General features: G+C 34.9%; 1 protein-coding gene across 2 annotated transcripts in view; it reads right to left on the reverse strand.

Annotated features, from left to right (window-relative positions):
* Taf1 (TATA-box binding protein associated factor 1) overlaps positions 1-22,127 on the reverse strand; it is a 46,793-nt gene that overhangs the window by 20,235 nt on the left and 4,431 nt on the right. For both annotated transcript variants that reach the window (XM_072545181.1, XM_072545180.1), the window contains exons 9-21: positions 21,442-21,601; positions 21,026-21,266; positions 19,712-19,846; positions 17,357-17,523; positions 16,630-16,807; positions 14,828-14,969; positions 9,241-9,371; positions 7,933-8,280; positions 7,567-7,872; positions 6,477-6,600; positions 6,060-6,389; positions 3,354-3,486; positions 1,978-2,149 (exon numbers count right to left, since the gene is read on the reverse strand). In XM_072545181.1, the coding sequence (XP_072401282.1) occupies positions 1,978-2,149; positions 3,354-3,486; positions 6,060-6,389; positions 6,477-6,600; positions 7,567-7,872; positions 7,933-8,280; positions 9,241-9,371; positions 14,828-14,969; positions 16,630-16,807; positions 17,357-17,523; positions 19,712-19,846; positions 21,026-21,266; positions 21,442-21,601 (2,567 nt within the window). The remainder of the gene's footprint in view (positions 1-1,977; positions 2,150-3,353; positions 3,487-6,059; positions 6,390-6,476; positions 6,601-7,566; positions 7,873-7,932; positions 8,281-9,240; positions 9,372-14,827; positions 14,970-16,629; positions 16,808-17,356; positions 17,524-19,711; positions 19,847-21,025; positions 21,267-21,441; positions 21,602-22,127) is intronic.

A 22,127-nucleotide genomic window follows, 5' to 3' on the forward strand; every position in this document is an offset into this window, starting at 1 on the left:
TAAAAATTTACGGAACATTTTAAAAAAAATTTAAAATATATTCCACCAAAAATTTTATTTTCTCAGGACCTCATCTAAGGCACGCCATTTTTTAACAGTTTCGTGTTTGTACTACGCCATGTCAGATGGTAGGCATTCGTATCATAGCCAATGATTAATTGCAGTTCATATTTCATACTAGCTGTTCCAACTCCCTTGATGGTTGCAGCATATGGGAGGTATGCTCATCTGAGAACTATCTCCTTCATAACTCCTCCCTCTATGACCTTTATCTTTACTGTCGTTCAGTCTGTGGAACAGAGATCATAACCAGTCTTTTGTGTTAAGGTCTGGATTTTGCCTCCTTAGACGGGTCCTGATGGTTTCTTCATCAAGCTCTTTCTCGGGGACGCGGGTAAGGATCATGGAGGGCTTGGGCATATTATTTAGATCAATTATATTTAAGTTTGCTCCCTTCCACAGGCCCGCAATAGTCTTCACCACTTCAGTCGTCCATTTTTTTGTATACTCGTTAACACAGTTCACCCACAGGATTCCTTCGCTAAACGATGTTTTATGGAACTAAAGGAGTTCATTTTGACCTCCGATAGGAGCTTCATCAAGTGCTTGCTCCAGTTTGTTAATGATCAAATTTGTTTGAGCCCGATCTAGTTGAGTATCAGGATGGAGTATGTGTGCTACCAACATTCTGAATAGTTTTGTCACGGTGCTTTATGATCTAGTCTTCTCGTTAGAGCTCCTTAGTTTCTTAGCAACTCTGTTACGAGGGGGTTGATGGTATTCTCCCAAAGTCTCTTTTTATTCTCGGGTGTTGCCGATTTGGTTTTCTTAGGATTTGCTACGGTCCACGTCCCAGCAGGCATTGTTGCCTTTTTTCTCATCTTCCTTAGTTGAGCTCTAGAGACGCGTTATGTGAGAATTACTTATTTATTTTTTTAATTTAAAAATCCGAAATTATATTTCACAATGTCGAATTTTCAAATTGTAAAAAATAATTCTTTGGTGTATGTGCTAAAAAGCAATTCTACCGTACTAACAAGATCAAGAATTGTTTTTTGATCAAAACACCTTACAATTTTTTGGGCATTCTCTCCCGGTGATTGACTTTTCATTCATTTAATTTATAGTTTATAAGAAGAAAGTTTTAATTATATTATTTGTAGATTTGTACATATTTAAATTAAAAATTTGAATCATAATATTTTTTCTAAACAGATTCATTTATTAAAAGTTAAAATAATATTTTATTTTCTTCAAAAAATTTTATAAAACGCAAAAATTAAATGCTATTCTACGATCACGCGGCATCTACGTATAAAAATATCTTAAGTTGCATTTGTTGCCCCACTCTTTCATATTTTAGAAGCAGTAATAGCGCTGACATGACCGCTCCCTAGTGGTACAAATAAGGAACTAAAATCTTGATCAACCTCTGGTTCTTTTTATAACATATGTATAACCTTTGCCGACGCTAAAAATGACAGTGAAAGATCCTTCTATATGCGCCTATATTCTTTGGTTAAACTCTGAGCTGGACAATCACTATATTTTTTTCTTTCTCTCCGCTCAAAAGAGTATATAATGTAGCAAATGGGATGAAAATTTCACGATTATCACTTTATACAATGCTTTTTTTGATGTTATAAGTTTTTCTTGTAAGACTGATGTTGATGTAGGATCATTAAGCTCTCTCCACAAAAAATTGGTGGAGACCTTCAGCCAGTTACCAGAGGGGAAAAGAAAATAAATCATTTGCAATACTGAAGACAAAAAACATGCTGGAAAAATAACTGGTTGAAGATTTAGTATATAAATAGAAGAACAAGAACAACACAAAACAGAATAACAAAAAAGAAAACTATAGTATCAAGGCGAGAATAATCTTTTTACTAAAAGCAAATTAAAAACAAAATGACGAATTGTTAAAAAAAAATTAAACAAAAAATTTTTTAAAATATTTCTTATGTCAAAACTTACCTTTAACAACTTTCCAGACAATTTAACTTTGGTTCCATCTACGTTCACTAGATCTTCATCGTCTGTATTAATTTGCTTCTCGATATCTTCTTCTTGTTCTTCAGTCATGGCTACGTTAATAGGCGGGTTCTGACCAGTTGTGGCTTGATAAAGAGGGCAAGCTTTGTTTGTTCTAAAAATATTTTAATTTTTAAAACGTATTGAGAAATATTTTAACCAATTAACAAATTAAATAGGCATCAGCTATTCTTGAGACAACTATGACAGACGATAAGTTTAAGATCCATATGTTTATGGTGAATTTATGGTGTTTTTGGTTAAAGTATAAAGTAAAGTTGATAAAAGATTCAATTGCAACGTTTTAGTTTGTATTTTTTATTGACTTGGTAAGTAATGTATTGATATTTTTATCCCTAGAGAGGAACTACACCAAAAATATTCTTTAAAGATTATAATTTAACATTATGTTGTTACACTTACAGCCGGTTTCCGAAAGGCTGATCATTATCAAAATTAGGTAATCTACTGTTAACAGTCGATTAAATGCATTTTGAGTTGCAGAAACATCGATCAAACTTCAATCACATAACACATATTAACTAATCTAACAAGCAAATAATCGATGATTAACAGCCTGTCAGAAGTATTTTGGGTTTCCGAAACGCTAATTATCGTTTTATCTATGTCAAACTTCTGTCATACTAGCTTGTCAGGTAATCTGAGATTTTTGGACGATTAATCTTATAATCTTCTAATGGTCTTATAATGACTAATGGTCATGTACCAATGGTTGTAAGTAAATAAAATAAAATCTTTGGTTACGTTGTAAGATACATAAACCTAAGGTGTTTTATAAAAAGCTGTTGTTTAGAAAGAATCCAAAAATATTGTTACAAAGGTTCATTTTAAGAATTAAAGATGATAAATGACAAATTGGTAAACATTAACGAACGACACAAAATTATTAGTTAGTTAGGTTATGTTTGTTTGTTGATTTTCAGAATGCAGATTACACATAAACAGGAATAATGGTAAAGTGAAACAGCAATATTACTTTCTTAATTTAGAGCAAGATAAAGAACAATTCGTACAGAAATAATAATCGATTCTACTGTTTCCATGTAAAATCGTATGTCAAATAATCTATAATCGGTGATCACGTAATTTTACCATAATTTTCGTTTCGGATACAACCTGTCGCTTGTTAACAATTGATCAAATTTGATACTTGATTACATGATTGGAGATTTGAATAACGTTTCGGAAACCGGCCGTTAACTTTTATATTTTTTTGTTTTTATACGGCACAAAACAATAATATAAAAGCTTTATCTCATATTTGATAACGACATTGATTTATTTTCTCATCTACTCACCTCATATGGCCGACATTTCCGCAGGCTCCGCACTTGAGTTTGAGATCTGGCTTGAGTTTGGTTTTCCTCCTTGATTTAGGAGGGGACGATGACATACTCTTACTGGAAGTTGGGGTTACAGGTGTTGAAATAGCTAAAATATCAAAAAAAGAAAGAAAAGGAAATTAAAAAATGTTTAAATCAAATGAAATCAAAACTTTTCTTACATAAGTAAGAAGTTCACTCCAAACAGTTTATTCCCTTTGGTCTAATCCATTGCAGATACAATGTATAAAGAACAACATTATGTGTCCCTATTATCTACGATTTCATATAGATACGACCAAGAGAATTGTTCAAAGTCTCATCTACGAGAATATTGTTTTATTCCGAAACTGCGACTTGTTTGCCAACCTTAGCCCAACACCTCAAACAAAGCTATCGAAACGTACAAACATCCAACTATATTAACAAAAGAGATGACAATCCCGAACTGTTTTTAACATTTAAAAATTTTCTTTTACTGGCATACAGTCCGATACATAAGAGAAATTAGTTAGCCCAAAATGTTCTGCTTCTGTGGGTTTGCTTCAAGCTAATTACAAGTGACAACAACCTACTTCTCTAAACGGTATAAAAGTCGTAGCTTACCAGGTTTAATCAGTATGACATGTGATGTTAACCGAATACAAAAGAAAAAAATTGAAGCACTTGTCCAATCATCTCCACACAGATCGTAGAACTATTTTTTAAATTTCAAAACCATGAACCATTAAGCAAGCCACCGAGATGTAAAAACGTCCCGAGCGTCTCAACAATATTATGACATAACATTCTAAATTCTTCTTGAATTGCCATAAAATCGCGTATCCAATATATTTTATGATTTTCACTGAATACAAAAAAAATACAAAATACGAAATTTGTAGGCTTTACTCAATTATAGCCGCATAAGTCGCAAAAAAGATTTTATAAATTCCAGAGCTAAAAGCTTCCATTAATTTTCTTAAACCATGGATCATTGGGGAGGCAATCAAAGTGAAAAAACACCCCGATTGTCTTAACACAAGGGATTACGGCGACTGATGACTTTCAACATTAGAGATTCTTTTTGAATTATCACATAGGTGCTACATCATAATTGTCCGCTGCATCACAAAATCCATCGAGCACCAAATCGTCCCCTGTCATCGGCAGACTGAAGTAGAATGCTTGAGGAAGCCAAAATCGACATTTTTGAACCCAGGAAATGTTGGTAACGATACTTCAAACGAAGAATTATTTCAAACGACAAAATGGAGAGAAATTCTTGAAAAATATTAAAATATAATCATGTTTATCTCAAAAATTTTGTTTGTAAAGTGTCATATGACAACCTGTTTTGTTTACATCTACGACTAGACTTATTATAATGTGATAAATCAGATAAAAGATATAGTTTTGCATTAATCGTTTTGATTCATTCATACCAAAAAATAATTCCCCTTTGTTCTGACACATTAAAGACACAATTTCTTAAAGAACAGCATTTCGTCTGTGAAATTTCTTATTATCTATGATTTTATATGGATAAGGCCAGCATATCAAACCAAGCAATCGAAATGTAAAAGCATCCCGTTTGTATTAAGAGAGAATGATGAAAAACAGCTCTGGGTGTCCTAAAAGAACAAATGGCCACACCGGGTCGTTTTCAACAGTCGAAACTCTTCTTCAATTGACATATAATCACGTCCGCTACATCACACAAATCAGTCAGCACAAAATTTTCTGTTGTCCTCAGTTTTCTTGGAACTAATCGTCAGTCACAACAACCTATTTCTCGAGATTGGGTATAACAGTGGTGGCTCAACAAAGCACAATTTGTACTGCATGTGATTCCTGCTGAATCTAAAAGAAAAGAATCAAAATACAATCAACAAAAGATAGACGGCACCAGATGATTTTTAAAATTCGAAAATCTTCTTGAATTACCACATACATTGCCAACCAGTAGAGTTTGTTAACTGTTACTAACTGTGTATGTTAACTGACATCGAAAGAAAATAATACAAATAATGCAATCCAAAATTTCGACTTGATTGCTGCCCTTGCCCAACCGTCTCCACATAAGTCCTAAAATAGATTTTATAAATTATAAACATAAAAGCTGCCATTCGTTATACCCGAGTGTATCAACGAAAAACTGTGAGCATCGGGTGACTCTTCAACACTCGACTCTTCTTAATATTCACAAAACCGCCTCCGCTACATCATATCAACCTTTCTACGAACTAATCGCAGTTCTAATATGCGTACACAGTACAAAACGGTGCTTAAGCGTATCATAGTAAGTGGTAAGTCTACAGACTGAAGAAAAAGAACTAGTACGGAGCCAAATCCTAAAGATGACTCCGGACATGGAGTCGAAAGCTCGACACAGTTAAATTATGTCCGAATCGTATGTAAGTTTGATTGTTTTGCATAAAAATATGAAGATTAATTAAGAAGTAGTTAGTACTAAACTAATCAAATGAAAAACTATTTTAAATGATTTATCTACGAAAGGCTTCTTGAAAAATACATAAAAATTGACGAAAAGATCAATTTTTATGTTAAAATTGCAAGTTTCAGACGACAATATGTGACTTGTTTATAACGTGTTTATACGTCTACATTCTAGACTAATTTACGGAAATAGATAAGATAAAAGAAAGAGTTTTATGTTAATATTTTATTGTCTGTACTTACAGTCACTAGGATTTGGCAACTTTTCTATCGCAGTTCCTGCAGGCGGTACGATAGGCGTCGAATGCATATGCATATGCCCACCTCCCATCTTTTCCTTCTCCTGGTTTCTCTTGATCCGCCTTAGTTGCTCCTGTATCCGTCGCTTTTCTCTCTTCATCTCTTCCTTCTGCGCTTCGTCTAACGTAGCGAACTGCCTTATAAATTCTTCGTCTTTCGTCATACGAATTTTGACGTAAGCGTCTATTACGACTTGTTTCCGAACGTACTCTACGCGGGTGAATTCGCGTCCTTCGGGGTTTCTAAATGTTCTGAATATTTTTAATATCCTTCCTAAAAAAATATTTCCAGTTATCAAATGTAATAAAACTTAATTCAGTGAGTTAACTAACTGAAAAGCCTGTTCATAAATTAACATACCTGGGTTATAATTTTGATCCTCACTTTCTTCTTCGTTCTTTTTCTTATCTTTCTCCTTCTTCTCACCTTCTAATATCATTTTTCTTAACTCTTGTCTTTCTTGTTCTTCTCTCTCAAGGGACAACTACAAAAAACAGTGTATTAGCTGTGGTAAAGGTATTTGTTCAGGCATTTACCATGAATATAGGGATTTACCACCACACAATGAATCTGATACATCATTTTGATATCAAGGAGAAGGCCAAACTGCATTACCAATATTCAGTCAATCTATAAATGCTGATTTTTCGTCTTTTTGCAGAACCTTTCTTTAACAGGAATGTCTATATCCCCTTCCGAATCGATTCTATGCCCTTTAAGGACTGTTTTAATGAACCAACCATATGGTTATCACACGGTGATAAATCGGGATGGTAAGATGGATGTTCTAGAGCTTTCCATGCCATACTTTCGAGCTGATATTGAACTGTACGAACCAAACCACTGGTATGCAGAATTAACTTCTGAACTATCCCAGACATTAATCCTTGATGCTAACAGTAAGCATTTTAATGTACCTAAACATAGCTCACTCTCGAATATTAAGGTCATATGTTTTCAAATTCAAGGCAATAGATACTCGTAAAAAGAAAATACAGTCAAAATGCAAATATATTTGTCATGTGTATTATCCAACCATATGGTAATCACACGGTGATAAATCGGGATGGTAAGACGGATGTTCTAGGGCTTTCCATTTCAGAATCTCGAGCTGATCTTGAACTGTACAAGCCAAACCGTTGGTATGCATAATGACAGCACTTCTGAAGTCTCCATACCTTTATCCTTGATGCTAACATGTAAGTCTTCTAATGTATCTAAACACAGCTCACTGTGGAATGTTAATGTAAGATGTTTTCTAATTCAAGGCAACAGATACTCTTAATATGAAAATACAGTCAAAAATGCGAATATATTTGTCATGTGTATCATCAGTACTTAAATAAACAAAAAAATTCGCCGATATACTGCTCAAAAGTATTTATTTTTCTTTTGAACAATCTTAGCACTATTGAAGTATATTCATTGATAAATAGAAGTGAAAAGTTACCTGTGAACTGGTCTTCTTATTCGCCAACATGTTCTCGATGTTCTTTCCCATTTCCTCTATATCTTCGTCACTTTCTTCTTCGGAACTCTCCCCTTCATCAGTACTAAGTACCTCAGCACTGGACAGAACACGATTTTGTAAGTCAAATATCCTCTGACACTCTTCTTTGTACCTTTCCTGGTGCTCTGCTATGGAAAACCTGTTCCCTCTAGAAAATTTATCCATACCTTCTTCACCAGCCTTGGCTTTTTCTGTAGAGAGTGTCCGGACCACATCGATTACTTCCCATCTAGACAATTTTTTTATCTAAAACACCACAACATCAATATTTAGTTAATGTAAAATCAAAGCACATATAATTCTTACTTCTTCTTCAGGAACTCCAAACTTCCTCAACAAAGCTTTAGCGTTATTCAAAGATAATCTCCTCAAATCAGCATCTGTACCAGTAACAGTTCTCTTGGGCTGCGACTCCTGTTCCTCTTTGCTTTGAGTCGGTTTGTTAGGGACTCGCACGTAGCTGAAGCCTTCTCCGCAACCCGTAGGATCGGCGGGACCAGTCAACTGGAGCAAACATTTGCCCTTCATGGCTTGGATGTAAGCCCTTGTCGTGTTCCAAGGTGCTACTTTTACTTCGTCGTCCATTTTCAATTGCATTTCTTCGTCGTCGTCTTCGGCGGGCGTGAATATGAATTTTTCTCCGTAACCGGCGTCCTAGAAACAGTGAAAAAAGTGTATTTATTGATGCGACTGAGAAAAATCACAATTTTCAGAATTTTATCTGATTTTCGTAAAGAATTGGTTTAACTAACTGTATTTAAACTCCAAAAACCAACTCACTAAATTATAAATATCATAAATTATAATTACATTAAAAATTATCGCTGACAATTCACACAGATATCGCTTATAAAACAATTCGCTGATACTGATCGATTCAAAGGTCGCCTCAACGGCTTATACAGGAGTTCTTGAAAGAGCCTAGCGGGAAAAGTCGAGTCCTACTCAGCTAATCTGACATTCTAGAATGTCAGATTAGAATCTTTTCTATGTAATACTTATTTGTTTTGTTTTGTTCCTAGGCTCATACAATTTATTGTTAAGGGGTGGGGGCGCGAGAAACTTTCATTTCAACAAAAGAGGGCGTGGTATAAAAAAGTTTGGGAACCCCTGTTCTAGAACGTCGATAAGAGGTAAATTCAGATTATCGAATTACTCTACCAAAGGGCTGCAATTAGGGATTGTAACTCGCAACAATATATTAATTTTCCTACGGCCATACATCTATAAATTTCATTTATACAAAGCCAATTCACAATTTAAAAAGGACGCGAAATAGAAAAGTGTGAAAAAAATCAACAATTCACCGCAAAAGGTTGCATAAAATGTTTGGTGCATTGCAGAGAAGATCACAACTATAACTTATGTAGTTTCATGACAAAATTTGATTAAGATTTTCAGATTAAATTATTTATTTGATTCGTTACTGTTGCAGTACCATTTCTAAGTTGTAAATAGTGTATATAATAGAAATATAATGAAATTACCAAACAATAAATTGTTGTTAGAGGGAAATTTTCGAAGTACCAATGCAAACCATTAAAATTTCACTCTTTCTTCAATTATAAAGTTTCTCCGGGATATTTAAAACGATAAAAACAAGGTTTCACTTACCTTCAATCGTTGTTCGGCTGCCACCATACTGAAATAGGAACAACACTGTTCAGGTGAGACCATCGCTCTTATTTCTTCTTCAGTTGGTAAACGAAATTCTGGTTTGATAACCCACCAGTTGGAGTCCATGCCTAGAAAAGAAGTACAAAGTGAATACAGTAGAAGAAACAAGTTGAACTGGGCAACATATGGTAAATTAAAATACATACTAAACATGAGAATTCCTCTAAAGTTGAAAACGAAGATCTACAATAAATGTATCCTACCAGCCACCACATATGGCTCTGAAATATGGGCGTTAGACAAGAAGACAACAAATTAACTACAAGTAAATCAGAGAGCTATAGAGAGAAAACTTTTAGGAATGTGGCCGGACATATGGCTAGAAGTCAAGAAAGCTGAAGTGGAAATATGAGTGGATGGAGATCATGGGCAATGATCAGAAAATCAATTATCAATGTAACAGCAAATTTACTAAGATGTAAATTGGAACTGGGGGACAGATAATAGAACAAGTGATGGAGTTTAAATATCTAGGCATCACATTATCTAGCTACGGAAAGTTAGAAACTGAAGTGGAAGATGAAGTGAATAGGGCAAACAGAGCCGCAGGTTGCCTGAATGAAACAATATGGAGAAATTAAAATATCGTGATAGGAATGAAAGGCAGAATTTACAAAACAGTCATCAGACCAATAATGACATACGCGGCACAAACAAGACCTGACACAGAGAGGACAAAAAGGATGTTAGAAACAGTAGAGATGAAAACAGCGATTTTGTAATCGCTATCCTAAAAAAAGTAATAATATTAAGGGCACTATTAATCGCATTTTTTGCATGTTTAAAGTATTAGAGTTTAAGTAATGAGTTGCTTTGTAAATTAACAAAACAGTCATTAGACCAATAATGTCATATGCGGCAGAATGCACGACCTAGAGGATAAAAAGTATGTTGGAAACAGCAGAGATAAAAACACTTGATGGTAAGACACTATGGGACAAAGCTACTAGAAGTACAGATATACGACGTAGATGCAAGGTGGAGAACATCAAAAACTGGGTAAGAAATAAAAGAGTAGAATGGAACGATCATATAAGCCGAATGACAACAAATAGAGTAGTAAAGACAGCAAGAGACGGTCCCCAGTAGGAAGACGATCAGTAGGAAGACCACGAAAACGATGGAACGACAACTTACTGGAGGCACATTGAAAAACAGACAGAGTCATGTTTACACAAAAAGAAGAAGAAGAAGGAGATCGTGGGGAGAAAGAAAAAGCGTAGGAAGACCACAACAAAGGTACGAAGACTTAAAAAGAACAGCGGGTCTACATTGGTACTGGATAATTAAGAATAAATAAAATCGGAGATCCAATGAGAAAGGACCATATCGAAGAGATAGAGAACGGCTGAAGAGGAAGGGGAAGAAGAGGAAAACATTTTAAACTAACAATAAGGAAAGCTTAATTTAGTGACCACGAAGAAAGTAAACAAATCATGGATTATTATTATTACTAACTGTCCAATGGTTTATCGGACGAATGGACGATCAAACATTCAAAAATATCCGTATAAGTAAAGGAGCAAAGCAGGGGTGGGTATGCTGTTTAACATTTACTCGGAAATGCTATTCAAAAAAGCCTTATAAAACCTCTCTACAGGAATAAAAATTAATTCCGAACAAATTTCTAATATAAGCTATGCAGATGACACGGTCTTACTAACTGATGCAGACAAGAACTTACAGAAAGTCTTAGAACAACTTAATGATGCTTGTCGATAGTTTGAAATGAAGATTAACGAGAAAAAAAGATAATGGTAATCCAAAAGAGACACAATGTCCCTTTACCTATAATGAAAAATGGGTAAACCATTACAAATACCTTGAATGCTGGATTAACTACAAGCTTGACCCAGAAAAAGAAATTAAAGAGAGAATTTCTCAAGCTAGAGATAGTTTTTTCAAGATACGTGGTCTACTCTATTTAGTCGAAACATGGACTCTAAAGATAAAGCGTCTGAATAAATTATAGTACAAGATTCCACTGCAGAATCACTACGTTCATAACGTAATTAATCAAACTTACATTTTTACATACATTTAAAATTAGGAGAATACATTGATAATATTTGTATTACTAATAATTAATAGTAATTAGTTTTTGACAAGTATTTTATTTTGTTAATTTATTTTTTAAATAAAATACACTGTACATGACGTATATGCATGTTTTTAGATCAAATGAAATATAATATTTTCTTAAAATGGTGATATAAGTTTGCCTGAGAAAAAATGGCCGAAAATTAGAGTGGCCAGCTGCTAAAACCGCGAGATATCAAAGATAAAATAAAAGAATCTAGCGCGAAGCGCTAATGGTTTGAAGTGTTAGTTGTGTGAGTTTTTAAAGTATGCATCGATAGATATATTATAATAATATACATATTATCACTTAAAGAGCTCAAAGCTAAGAGGATGTGGGTCAATTATTTGTAATTATGGAGATAATACTAATTTCTTGTACTTTATCTCATATAAAATATTGTATGGTATCTAACTAAGCAAAAAAGATGAAGGTTTACAAGTCATTCAGCTTTGAAAAATACGTCTTCTAGGCTAAAAGAATGAAGGTGCTACATATGCAGGCTAAAAGGATGACAATCCATCTAGTTCAGATTGCTGACCACAGAGGTCTCTGGTATTAGTGCTTTTGTTGCCCAGATGTTTTGTAAAATTTATTGCTGTGTTTATTTACAGCTTTCTGTTATTCTGGTGTATATTGGTGTTATTTTATTATTGAAATACTGGGCTGTTTAAAATGTCTGACAACGAATATTCTGCATTCAGAAATGCGGAATATTGAAAATATTGAAAGATGAATTGAAAACTGTTCAAGGAAAAGAAAAGGTTTTAAGAGCATGCAAGATTTAATGAAAAAATTGAGGTTATGTAGCAATGAGTTAGGACCAGACTGTAAGGGTTTAAGACTTATTATATTATTTCTAAGTTCAACCTGCTCTCATCACATGAGAAACAATCAATGTATCTTTGTGGACTGATAGTATGCTGTCTTATCATGAGCCATAGGCCTAAAAAGCCAGAAGCTAAAGCAGATTTTCACACATTTTCGTATCCTTACAAGGTAAGAGTAGTAAGAAATGAGCAGGTACTAGAAATACCTGTTTGTTATAAAGCATTTCTGTTCCTTCACGACATCACGGCCAAAAGAGTACAGAATTAACAAAAAATCCTAAAAACAACAGGCGTAGCACTGGAAAGGAAAACATTTTTCGAAACCTAATAAGATTTCAGATGATATTATTGCCTCTGTAATTGATCACATTAAATCCTTCAAAACTCGAAACTCACACTATGATAGCAAAATCAAAAAAACAATCTTACCTGAAGAGTTTAATGTAAGTAAAATGTTTTCTAGTTATACAAAATAGCTAGACGAGTGTAATAAAGATTGGACAAAAAGTGACAAAAAAGATAAAAGTGACCAAAGGACTTCGCCAAGGCTGCCGCATGTCACCTACACTCTTTAAGATTTATTTGGAGGGGGTTTTGGATATTTGGAAAAGAAAATGTGAACCTATGGGTGTTAAAATTAGAGACCATACACTGTACAGCTTGCATTTTGCTGATGACCAATTAATACTTGCAGAAGATCAAGATGATATCCACTACATGTTACGAAAAATGGATGAAGAATATACTAAGTGGGGCTTATCAATTAATCCATCAAAAACAGAGTACGTAGTAGTGAGAGGTGAAGGAAAGCACTTAGAACTAGGAAGCAAACAAATTCAAAATAGTGATAGCTATAAATATCTCGGTGTAAACATTACAAACAATGGTCGGAATACAAAAGAAATAACTACTAGAATTGGTCAAGGAAATTCAGCAATACGTCAACTGAATAGTATACTTTGGAACAACCACATCACCCGAAACACAAAAATTAGGATATACAAAAGTATCATAGAAACCATTGCTACATATGGTTCAGAGCTTTGGGTAATAAATAAAAATGACGCTTCCAAAATAAAAGCAATGGAAATGAATTATTGGAGAAAATGTTGCCAACTCACTAGAAGAGATAGAGTAAGGAATACTGAAATCAGAGAGCGTATGGGCATAGACATTGACGTCCTGGAAACTATAGAATGCAAAAGGCTGAAATGGTATGGCCATATAGAAAGGATGAATGATCAACGATGGCCAAAGAGAATGTTACAGTGGATCCCCACCAACCGCAGGAAAAAGGGAAGACCAAGAAGATCGTGGAGACAAGAAGTAAAAGGTGCAATGGAAGATAGGGGTCTACAAGTAGATGACTGGAACGATCGCAAGCGTTGGAAGCTAGGTTGCGAGAAACGGCGGCAGCTGTAATAAACTCTCATATATATATATATATATATATATATATATATATATATATATATATATATATATATATATACAAAATAGCTTATCCAAACAATAAAGTACAGGCAAATATTTAATTCTAATTTTAACTTGTCTTTTGGCTATCCTAGGTGTGACACCTGCAGCTCCTGTGATGAACTTACAGTAAATATTGACGCAATACAAACTAAGTTAATCCTACCTGCTACAGCCGATAATCATAATGATCTTGCAAAACTAAACTGGGAACTAAAACCTCTTTTGCAAAAAAAAGAAAAAAAAATGCATTTAAGGAAAGCTGCTTCTTTTTACGAAATTAAAAAAAGTGCTGGGCTTGAAGCACAAAAAGACAAAACAAAAGAAGCGATTGCAATGGATTTCCAAGAGAATCTGCCTATCTCAAACATTAGTACTAACGATGTTTATTATCGTAGGCAACTATCACTTTACATGTTCAACATACATAAACTTTCAGAATCAGAATCTTTTTTTTATACCTATGCAGAAATCTATAGCAAGAAAGGAGGAAACGAGGTTGGTTCCTTCCTTTGGGATTTTATGTTTAATCACCTTGACTTGCAAGTAAAAGAGCTTAAAATTTTCTGCGATTACTGCGCAGGTCAGAACAAAAATTACTCCGTATGCTTCACTACATTGTACACTATACTAAGAGACTTGATAAAATAACAATGTTTTTTTTTCAATCAGAGGCCACTCATACCTCGAGTGTGACAGGAACATGGGCAGAACATCAATCAAAAATCTGTGGTTGAAACTCCTTCCGAGTGGATCGAAATTGTTGAAAACTCCAGATATAAACCAACACTATACGAGTTATTTCTTGCGAGAACCAGGAACTATTTAAGTCATTGACTAAGTTTCTTTCTTCTTTATATTTGCTAAGTAACGAAAAGTACTATATTCCCCAATTGATCATTAAGGGAGGGGATGGAGAGGAGGAGGAAGAGAGAGAGGAGAAAGACATAAGGAAAACGAGGTACTGGAAGAAATTTTTTTTTAACTTTTTAGAGAAGGGGGAGGAGAGGGAGAAGGGAAACAGGGGAAACTAGGTGTTGGAAGAAAAAAAAAATATTTTTTCTGTATATATTACTGCAAAAACAAACAGTTATCCATCTATAAACTATAATCAGGTATAAAAATAAAAATTTTAACTTACCTGTTCTTTTAAAATCGGCACACAACTTCAAACGCTTTCTGATGCTGCTCTCAGAATGAGACGGAAATGCTCTTTTGATCTCGTCCATTCTTATTTTCCTTGGAATAGTTAAACTTTTCCAGAAAAGACGATATATGAAAACCTACAAAAATATTATGAAAGAATGTTTTGTCTACGGTCAGTCTGTTTATCTAAATTCCTGAACAAAATTAACCATTTTATTATTATTAGCTACGTAATTTGATATTTTACTTGCAATTCTTTTAACATTAAAGTTGAGATTTTAGAACTGTTAAATAATTTACTCCCCACATTTTTAACACTTTTTTTTCTAAAATGATCAGCTTCTGGTTCAGCAACTGATATTTTTTTAGTTTACCTATAACATATTACCAACAATTGTAATACGTATGGTATAAGAATTATAGCTTGTATGTTCTCGCTCTGTATCTCTCTGTCACACTCTCTCGCTGCCTCACTCTCTCTTTTTATCTGACTGGCTATCTTTGTCATTGCTCGTTTCTCCTCTACATGTGCCTTCCTATGTCTTCCTCTCACGCTGCAACACTATCTGCTCTTTTCTTTCCTCTGTCCCTCGCTCTATCAATGTATCTCACTTCATCTCTATCTCTCTATATGGCTCAATCTCTGTATTTTTTTGTTACACTGTCTTGCTACCCTGTGTCTGTCTACGTCTCCCTCTCACTTTCTTTTTTCATAACTTTCTTTATCTGATCTTCTCCCTGCCTCCCTTAATTTCCCTCAATGATTTCGATAGCTGGTATGCTCTCGCTTTCTCTCTGTCCCTCTCTGTATTTCTTTGTCACATTCACTCGCTGTCTCACTATCTTTTTCTCTATCTATCTATCTTCCTCACTGTTCCTTTCTCTTCCTGTGACTCCCTATTTCTTTCTCTATTCCATTTCGTCTCTCCCTTTCTCTCTGTCTTCATCACACTGTCTGTCTCTCTCGATGTCTCCCCCTGCAACTCTCAGTCTGCTTCGCACTTCGTCTGCCAGCATCTCCAATTCCATTTTTGTCTCTGCTCTTTTTTGCCGCTCTTTATAACTATTTCTATCTCACTCTATTAGTCCCTCTGTCTCACTCTATCTGTTTCACACTCTCTGATTTTTGTCTCCCTACCCGTTTCCATTTCTAAAGATCGTTTCGATAAAGATCTTACTTTTTCTTTCATTTATCCTTTTATTACACTCTGTCTCTCTCGGTATCTTTCATGCTGTCTCTATATGTCTCTCGATCTCTATACTCTCCTCTTTCTGTCACCCTCCACTTCTGTCTCCGTGCCTCTCCGTTTCCCATCCAAGGTCTCTTTATGATTATCTCTATATTTCGGTCTGTCAGTTCATCGTCTGTGTTTCTCTTAATGTTTCTGTGTCTCTGTCTCTCTTTTTGTCTCTCTACTTCCGAATCTCCCTTTAACCATCTTTCACTCAGTTTAACTCTCTCCACTGTCTCACTCCTCCCTTTATCTCTGTGTATCTTTCGCATTCAGTCTCTTTATGTCTCCTTTCTCTCTAGTCTCTGTCTCTCTCCATTCCTATTCCGTTTCTATCTCTGTCCATTTTATGTCTGTCCCTCCCTTTCCGGCTCTCTCTGCTTTCCCCACAATTTCTCTCTCCCTTTCTCTATGTTTCCCTCTCGTTCTCTCACTCTGTTTCTGCATCTCTTTCTGTTTCTCTGTCGTAAAATTAAAAGTTATACCCAAAATGTTTCTCTAATCAGAGATCTTAAATGTCTAGATTACCCAGGAATTTAGTATTTAATTAAAAAACATTATTTACCTGAAGAAAATCCCTAACGAAATTATTGGCTCTTTTGGAATTCGGTCCTGGGACTTCGTAAAGAGGGCACTGTTGACCGGCTACGTATAGAGCGTCTACTTCTCTGATGTAGTACTGATGGCGAGTTCTTATAATCAGAAAATCTGTCTCTGGTGGGGTATGTTCGTAGATCGGAGCCCTAGAAACGTTCTTACGTTAGTTAAAAAATGGTTTTCGTTATTGTGATTAAAGGTGCCATAAAATACATGAAAAAAAGGTACCGAAGAGCTATCAAGTAGGACAATTATTTAAAAATGATATACAAGAAGTGATGGCAAATGCAAAATAAATAGTAATGGATAAATTTGCTGTTTTAGGAACATATTGAAGTGCATCAGAAATTATATTGGTATGAAAACTTCTGCAAAGAAAGAACAAAGTTAAACTTCGATGATCCCGCCACAGTTGGAACAATGAAATCTATGACAAGATTTTGGAAAGTTCGTAAAACTGTGTAGAAAACAACTTATGCGTAGTAATTACTGAACAAGGAAAAAGAAAATCCCAGATCACAAAAATTTAGGCAAATATTTTACCGAAGACAAAATCTAGAAAAGAATTTGACAACACGAAGACAAGGTACAGCTGCTGAAATTTACACAGTACATAAACTTAAGTTTCTAGCGCTAGAATAATCACTGTAAATTATATTTGACATGTTAAATCACGAGCAGAAGAAATAGCTTACCTGTACATATTATTTTCGACCGCCTGTATTGACTGCCCAGGATGCAGAATTCCCAAAAACGGAGACGTATGAGCATACGCCGTTTCTCCATATCTATAAGTAGGAGGTCCAGAATCTTTTGCGGCTTTCCTTTTATAATAGTTCTTGATCTTCGAACACATTCCAACCTTAAAACAATAATTGATTTTACAGATGTACATTATACCCAAAAAACGTATATCTTATTTAACTGGCTACATTTCGAATTTGACAACCCAAATGAAGATAAATCCAGTTATAATAAAATATGTTCAGTAGTAATGACGTCACCGTTTGGCCATCTTAAAGTTTTACCTGTCGTTTGTCATTCCACCTGTTCCAGGATTCTAGGTGTTTATTTTATATTTAGTTTACATTCCTTACGGAAGAAATTTGTTAGCATCACCAATTCCGATTCTCACCTCCAAGCGAGAAACACTGATAACCTGAGCAACCCTATGGAAGACCATGTTAACCAATCTCGATGGGAAATAGATTTGTGGGAAATCATCATCATCATCATCAGTGGCATTACAGCTCGTTATGAGCCAAAGCCTTCTTCAGGACAATCTTCCATTCGCCCCTGTCTGTGGCAACTCTTCTCCATGCTTTAACTCCGATGGATTGTAGATCATTCTCTATGTTATCTTGATACCTAAGTTTTGGTCTTCCTCTGGCTCGTCTTCCCACTGGTCCTCTTCGGTCGAAAATTTTTCTGATCGTTGCATCTTCATCTCGCCTAATTACATGTCCTACCCATCGAAGGCATGCTAAGAGTGATTAACTTTTGATCAATATTACAAAGAACCCACTTCGGCAAATTAGGCAAAAGTACAAAGACTGTGCTGGCCAGGTCACACTATAAGAATGGATAATAACAAAACACTTAGCAGAACGCTTAGAGGAACTATGGTAGGGAATCATGTGGGAATATCAAAGAAGAGATGGTTAGATGAAGTGAGCACTGATGCTAGAGATATGTTGTGGGTGGATAACTAAAGGAAAATAGCTGAAAAAAGGAATGCTTTGAGGCGAATACTGGTGGATGCCAAGGCCCGATTTGGCTGTAGCGTCATTGGAATAGAAGAGAAAGAAATCGGTTGATGAGTTAAAAACCATAGAAAGATTTAAGAGAAAGATTTTTAGGTTATTTTAGAATATGTTAAATTGTTTATTCGGGCTGTTAGGCCGTTGTCTTCTGAGATTAGTTCTCGACGCTTCGCCAACACTAGGGGTTGGCATCTTCTGGAGATGTTACTGCTTCGCTTGTAAGCTGAAACTGACGCCGCGTTGTACTACGGAGGCCGTATTTATATAACTTGTTTTGTAAATTGTAATATTTCAAGACGAAATACAAGTATTGTCGACATATGACGTTGTTGTGCATGGTTATGTTATGACTAATAATTTTAAGAGCATAAGTGATGACGTCAATGTTTCAGCTGGCTAACTTGAAGTGATTTCTGTCTTTTCTCATTGTATCTGTCTCGGGACTTTTCATTCAACATGGAAGGAATTTGCAGTCAGAAAATAAAAAATGAATCCTTTTAGGTTACTTTAGAGTAACATTTTTTGAACAATGAAGTATTTCAAGACAAAATTAAAGTATTATAGATGTGTCCCACTGTAGAGTATAGTAGTTTTATGGTTAATCGTCACTTGAAGTGTTTTCTGTCATTTGTCATTGCACCTGTCTCGAGATAATTGACTTTTCATCCAACACGGAAGGAATTTGCAGTCAGAAAATAAAAATGAAGCCTTTTAGGTTACTTTAGAATAGCATATTTTGGGCAGTGTAGTATTTTAAGACAAAATTCAAGTATTATAGATGTTACACTGTTAAATATGGTTATGTTGTGGTTCATCGTCACAGTGGACATCACTGTTTCAGTTGGTTATCTTGACGTGCTATCAGTCGTTAGTCTGTGCACCTGTTTTGGGATAACAAAGTGTTATACTGACTTTACCTTCACTACGAAAATAATTTACAATCGGGAATTCAATTGCCGGAAGATTATACATCATAAAGAAATAGAAACTGTTCTTAGGTTATTTTGAAATAGCATGCAAGAAGAAAACTTCATTCAGAATGAATAATATATTCTTGAAAAGACTGTTATTCTTACTGTTTTGGCATAGGTTTTTCAGGTAACATTAAATCTCTTTGAAACACTTCGTTCAAGTGTGACTTCAAATTTGAACGCAGATGATAGCGTTAGGTGGGATAAAATACTTAAATATGTTTTCCAACGGTGCTATCATTGAATCGGTGACGTACAACGATAATTGTTATGCGATTAATTATTATTACATCAATTCTAAATCATGTTGACTTACCTGATTCATTAAAGGAGGATGCTCTTCACAAAATTCTACGAGAATCAAATCACCGTCACGACCAGTTAGATCTTCGGGAGTCCTCATAAAGAAAACATCACCGCCTCCCGAAGCCATTCTCTCCGCCTCTCTTTGCTGAAAGAGAAAATATGTTAAAATACTGAAATTATTTTAAGTAAAAAAAATAAACACGGGTTTTCTGAAAATGTCTTGCCCTGATAGAGAAAACGACGGTTTATATTGTCAAAGAAGTTTCATTTTTCAACGTAAGTTGCTTCAATAGTAATATATTTCATTCGGCTGTGTTCCTATGTCATTATCCCATGTCTGTAGTGTTCCTCTGGAAGTGCTTCAAAGCTCTTATCGACAGACGCAATCGTTTATTGATTGTACGAAAAGTACTGAGATCAGTACTGAGAAAGTATCAGAGAGAAAGATACAGTAGACTCCCGTAAGTTCGGCCACTTCGGGACCGGACCCTAGGACAAACTTAAAAGTGGTCAAACTAACCGATGCTTATCTAAAAAATGCCCATTTATTGTTTATATGGATCTAGCAAAAACAAAACACTTGTACATTAAGTAGAAGACGAAGAAGAAGATAGACCGTTACAAAAATACTATAAAACAATACTTACAGAACTCTAGTCCTAATAAAATTTAAAAATATTATTGCACATTGGTGGTTTGGCTTCTTAAACACTTAAATAAGTCAGTAATTTTTTTCCTGATTTTTCTTTTCTAATAATTTTTTATGTGCAAAGTCACGCCACTTTTTAATAATCATTACATTGATGGCAGTTCCTTCTTCTTGCTGTTCGACATAGGTAGCTGCAAGTTGCAAAGTTGCTTTGCCTTCAGCGTGGCTCATTTTATTTTCTTCATCTTCCTCTTCATTCTCAGCAGCATCTGTGTCGTTATCCTTCTCATAGTAGAATAGCAGAGGATAGAATAGTACGAATAGTACGAGATAAGTCACCAAATGGACGAAGAAGTATTGGCAGACCAAGAAGAAGACAAAAAGAAGATAATTAAAACAATTTAGGAGGCTAATATTGAAGAAGAAACAGGCTTTAAAGCCTACATAAAAGAAGGAAGAAGAAGAATTATTACAGTATAAGACACAATATATGAAAACACATTATATGTCAGTAAGATGTAGATATTATAAGATATTCTGTAGTGAATAAAACAAATAAACTGATTCACAAATCATAAAAAAATTATATACTAATGAGCTATGAAACAAAACAAGCTATTTGTTTAAATAAATGTTAAATACACACAAATTTTAAATAAATAATCAGTGACCCACCTTAGCCTTCTTCTTTATATTCTTCACCAATGGCATAACCGAATGTGGACCGGGATCTTTGAGAACCCCGTGCGAAAATCTTTTCATGGGCGGTCTATGGAAGTTTCTCAGACGCATTGGGCCCATATGAGTCTGTATAAACGGCGCTCTTAACTCTACAACGGGTGTTGAGTGTTGGATCAAGTTGGCGCCTCCTACTTTCAGTCTTAGTGTAGTTTCTGAAGTCCTAGGTTGATAATATCTAGACAATAAAAATAATATTAATAAATAATATATCCACAAAATACACAGAAAGAGACAGAAAGAGCAAATGAAATATGGAACAAACACAACAATAATGCTCCTTAAATAGTGAGAGGATAAGGAAGATAATAAATACTATATAAAAAGACACAAAAAGGAATTTAAAGACTTACATATCATTTGAAATATTAAATGGATCCCGGTCTGGGGATTTTGGTGGAGGTGGTGGTGTATCTTCTTGCAAAACGTTGATTACACCTGCTTTGCCCAATAATATTTTTGATTTCTTCACGTGGGGATGTGGAATCTTTACTTTCACAGGTGTTGGCTGACCTAAGAATAATAGCAAAAGTCATACAACTGTATTGATGTATATACTAGGGATGGAGAACCTACAGTATTGAATAATTGTTATATATTCCAAGGTCTCTATATCATGCAGTCCTGTGGAATGAAGCATTACACAATAAAAGGGTTCCACACTTCCAGTATATATGGAGAAAAATTATATCTTCTTCTTATAGTGCCGTGCACCTATAGTGCGTTGGCGAATTATCTTAAGGCCAGACGTCTGTCTTTTGCGGCATGCAAAAGATTGCCAGTGTTATTTATGCCTGTCCAGTTCTTTATGTTCCGTAGCCACGACATTTGTTTGTGACCTACTCCTCTCTTGCCTTTAATCTTTCCTTGGATGATTAGTTGAGGGATTACATAGTTTTTTCCTCTCAGAATATGGCCGAGGTATAAAATTTTTCGTACCTTGATCAAATTGAGTAGTTCTCTCTCAGTATTTGCCTTTCTTAAGACTTTCTCGTTTCTTACCCTATCTGTCCATGATATGCGGAACTTTCTTCGCAAC

Source organism: Diabrotica undecimpunctata, chromosome 9 (assembly GCF_040954645.1).
Source record: "Diabrotica undecimpunctata isolate CICGRU chromosome 9, icDiaUnde3, whole genome shotgun sequence".
NCBI classification, from domain to species: domain Eukaryota; kingdom Metazoa; phylum Arthropoda; class Insecta; order Coleoptera; family Chrysomelidae; genus Diabrotica; species Diabrotica undecimpunctata.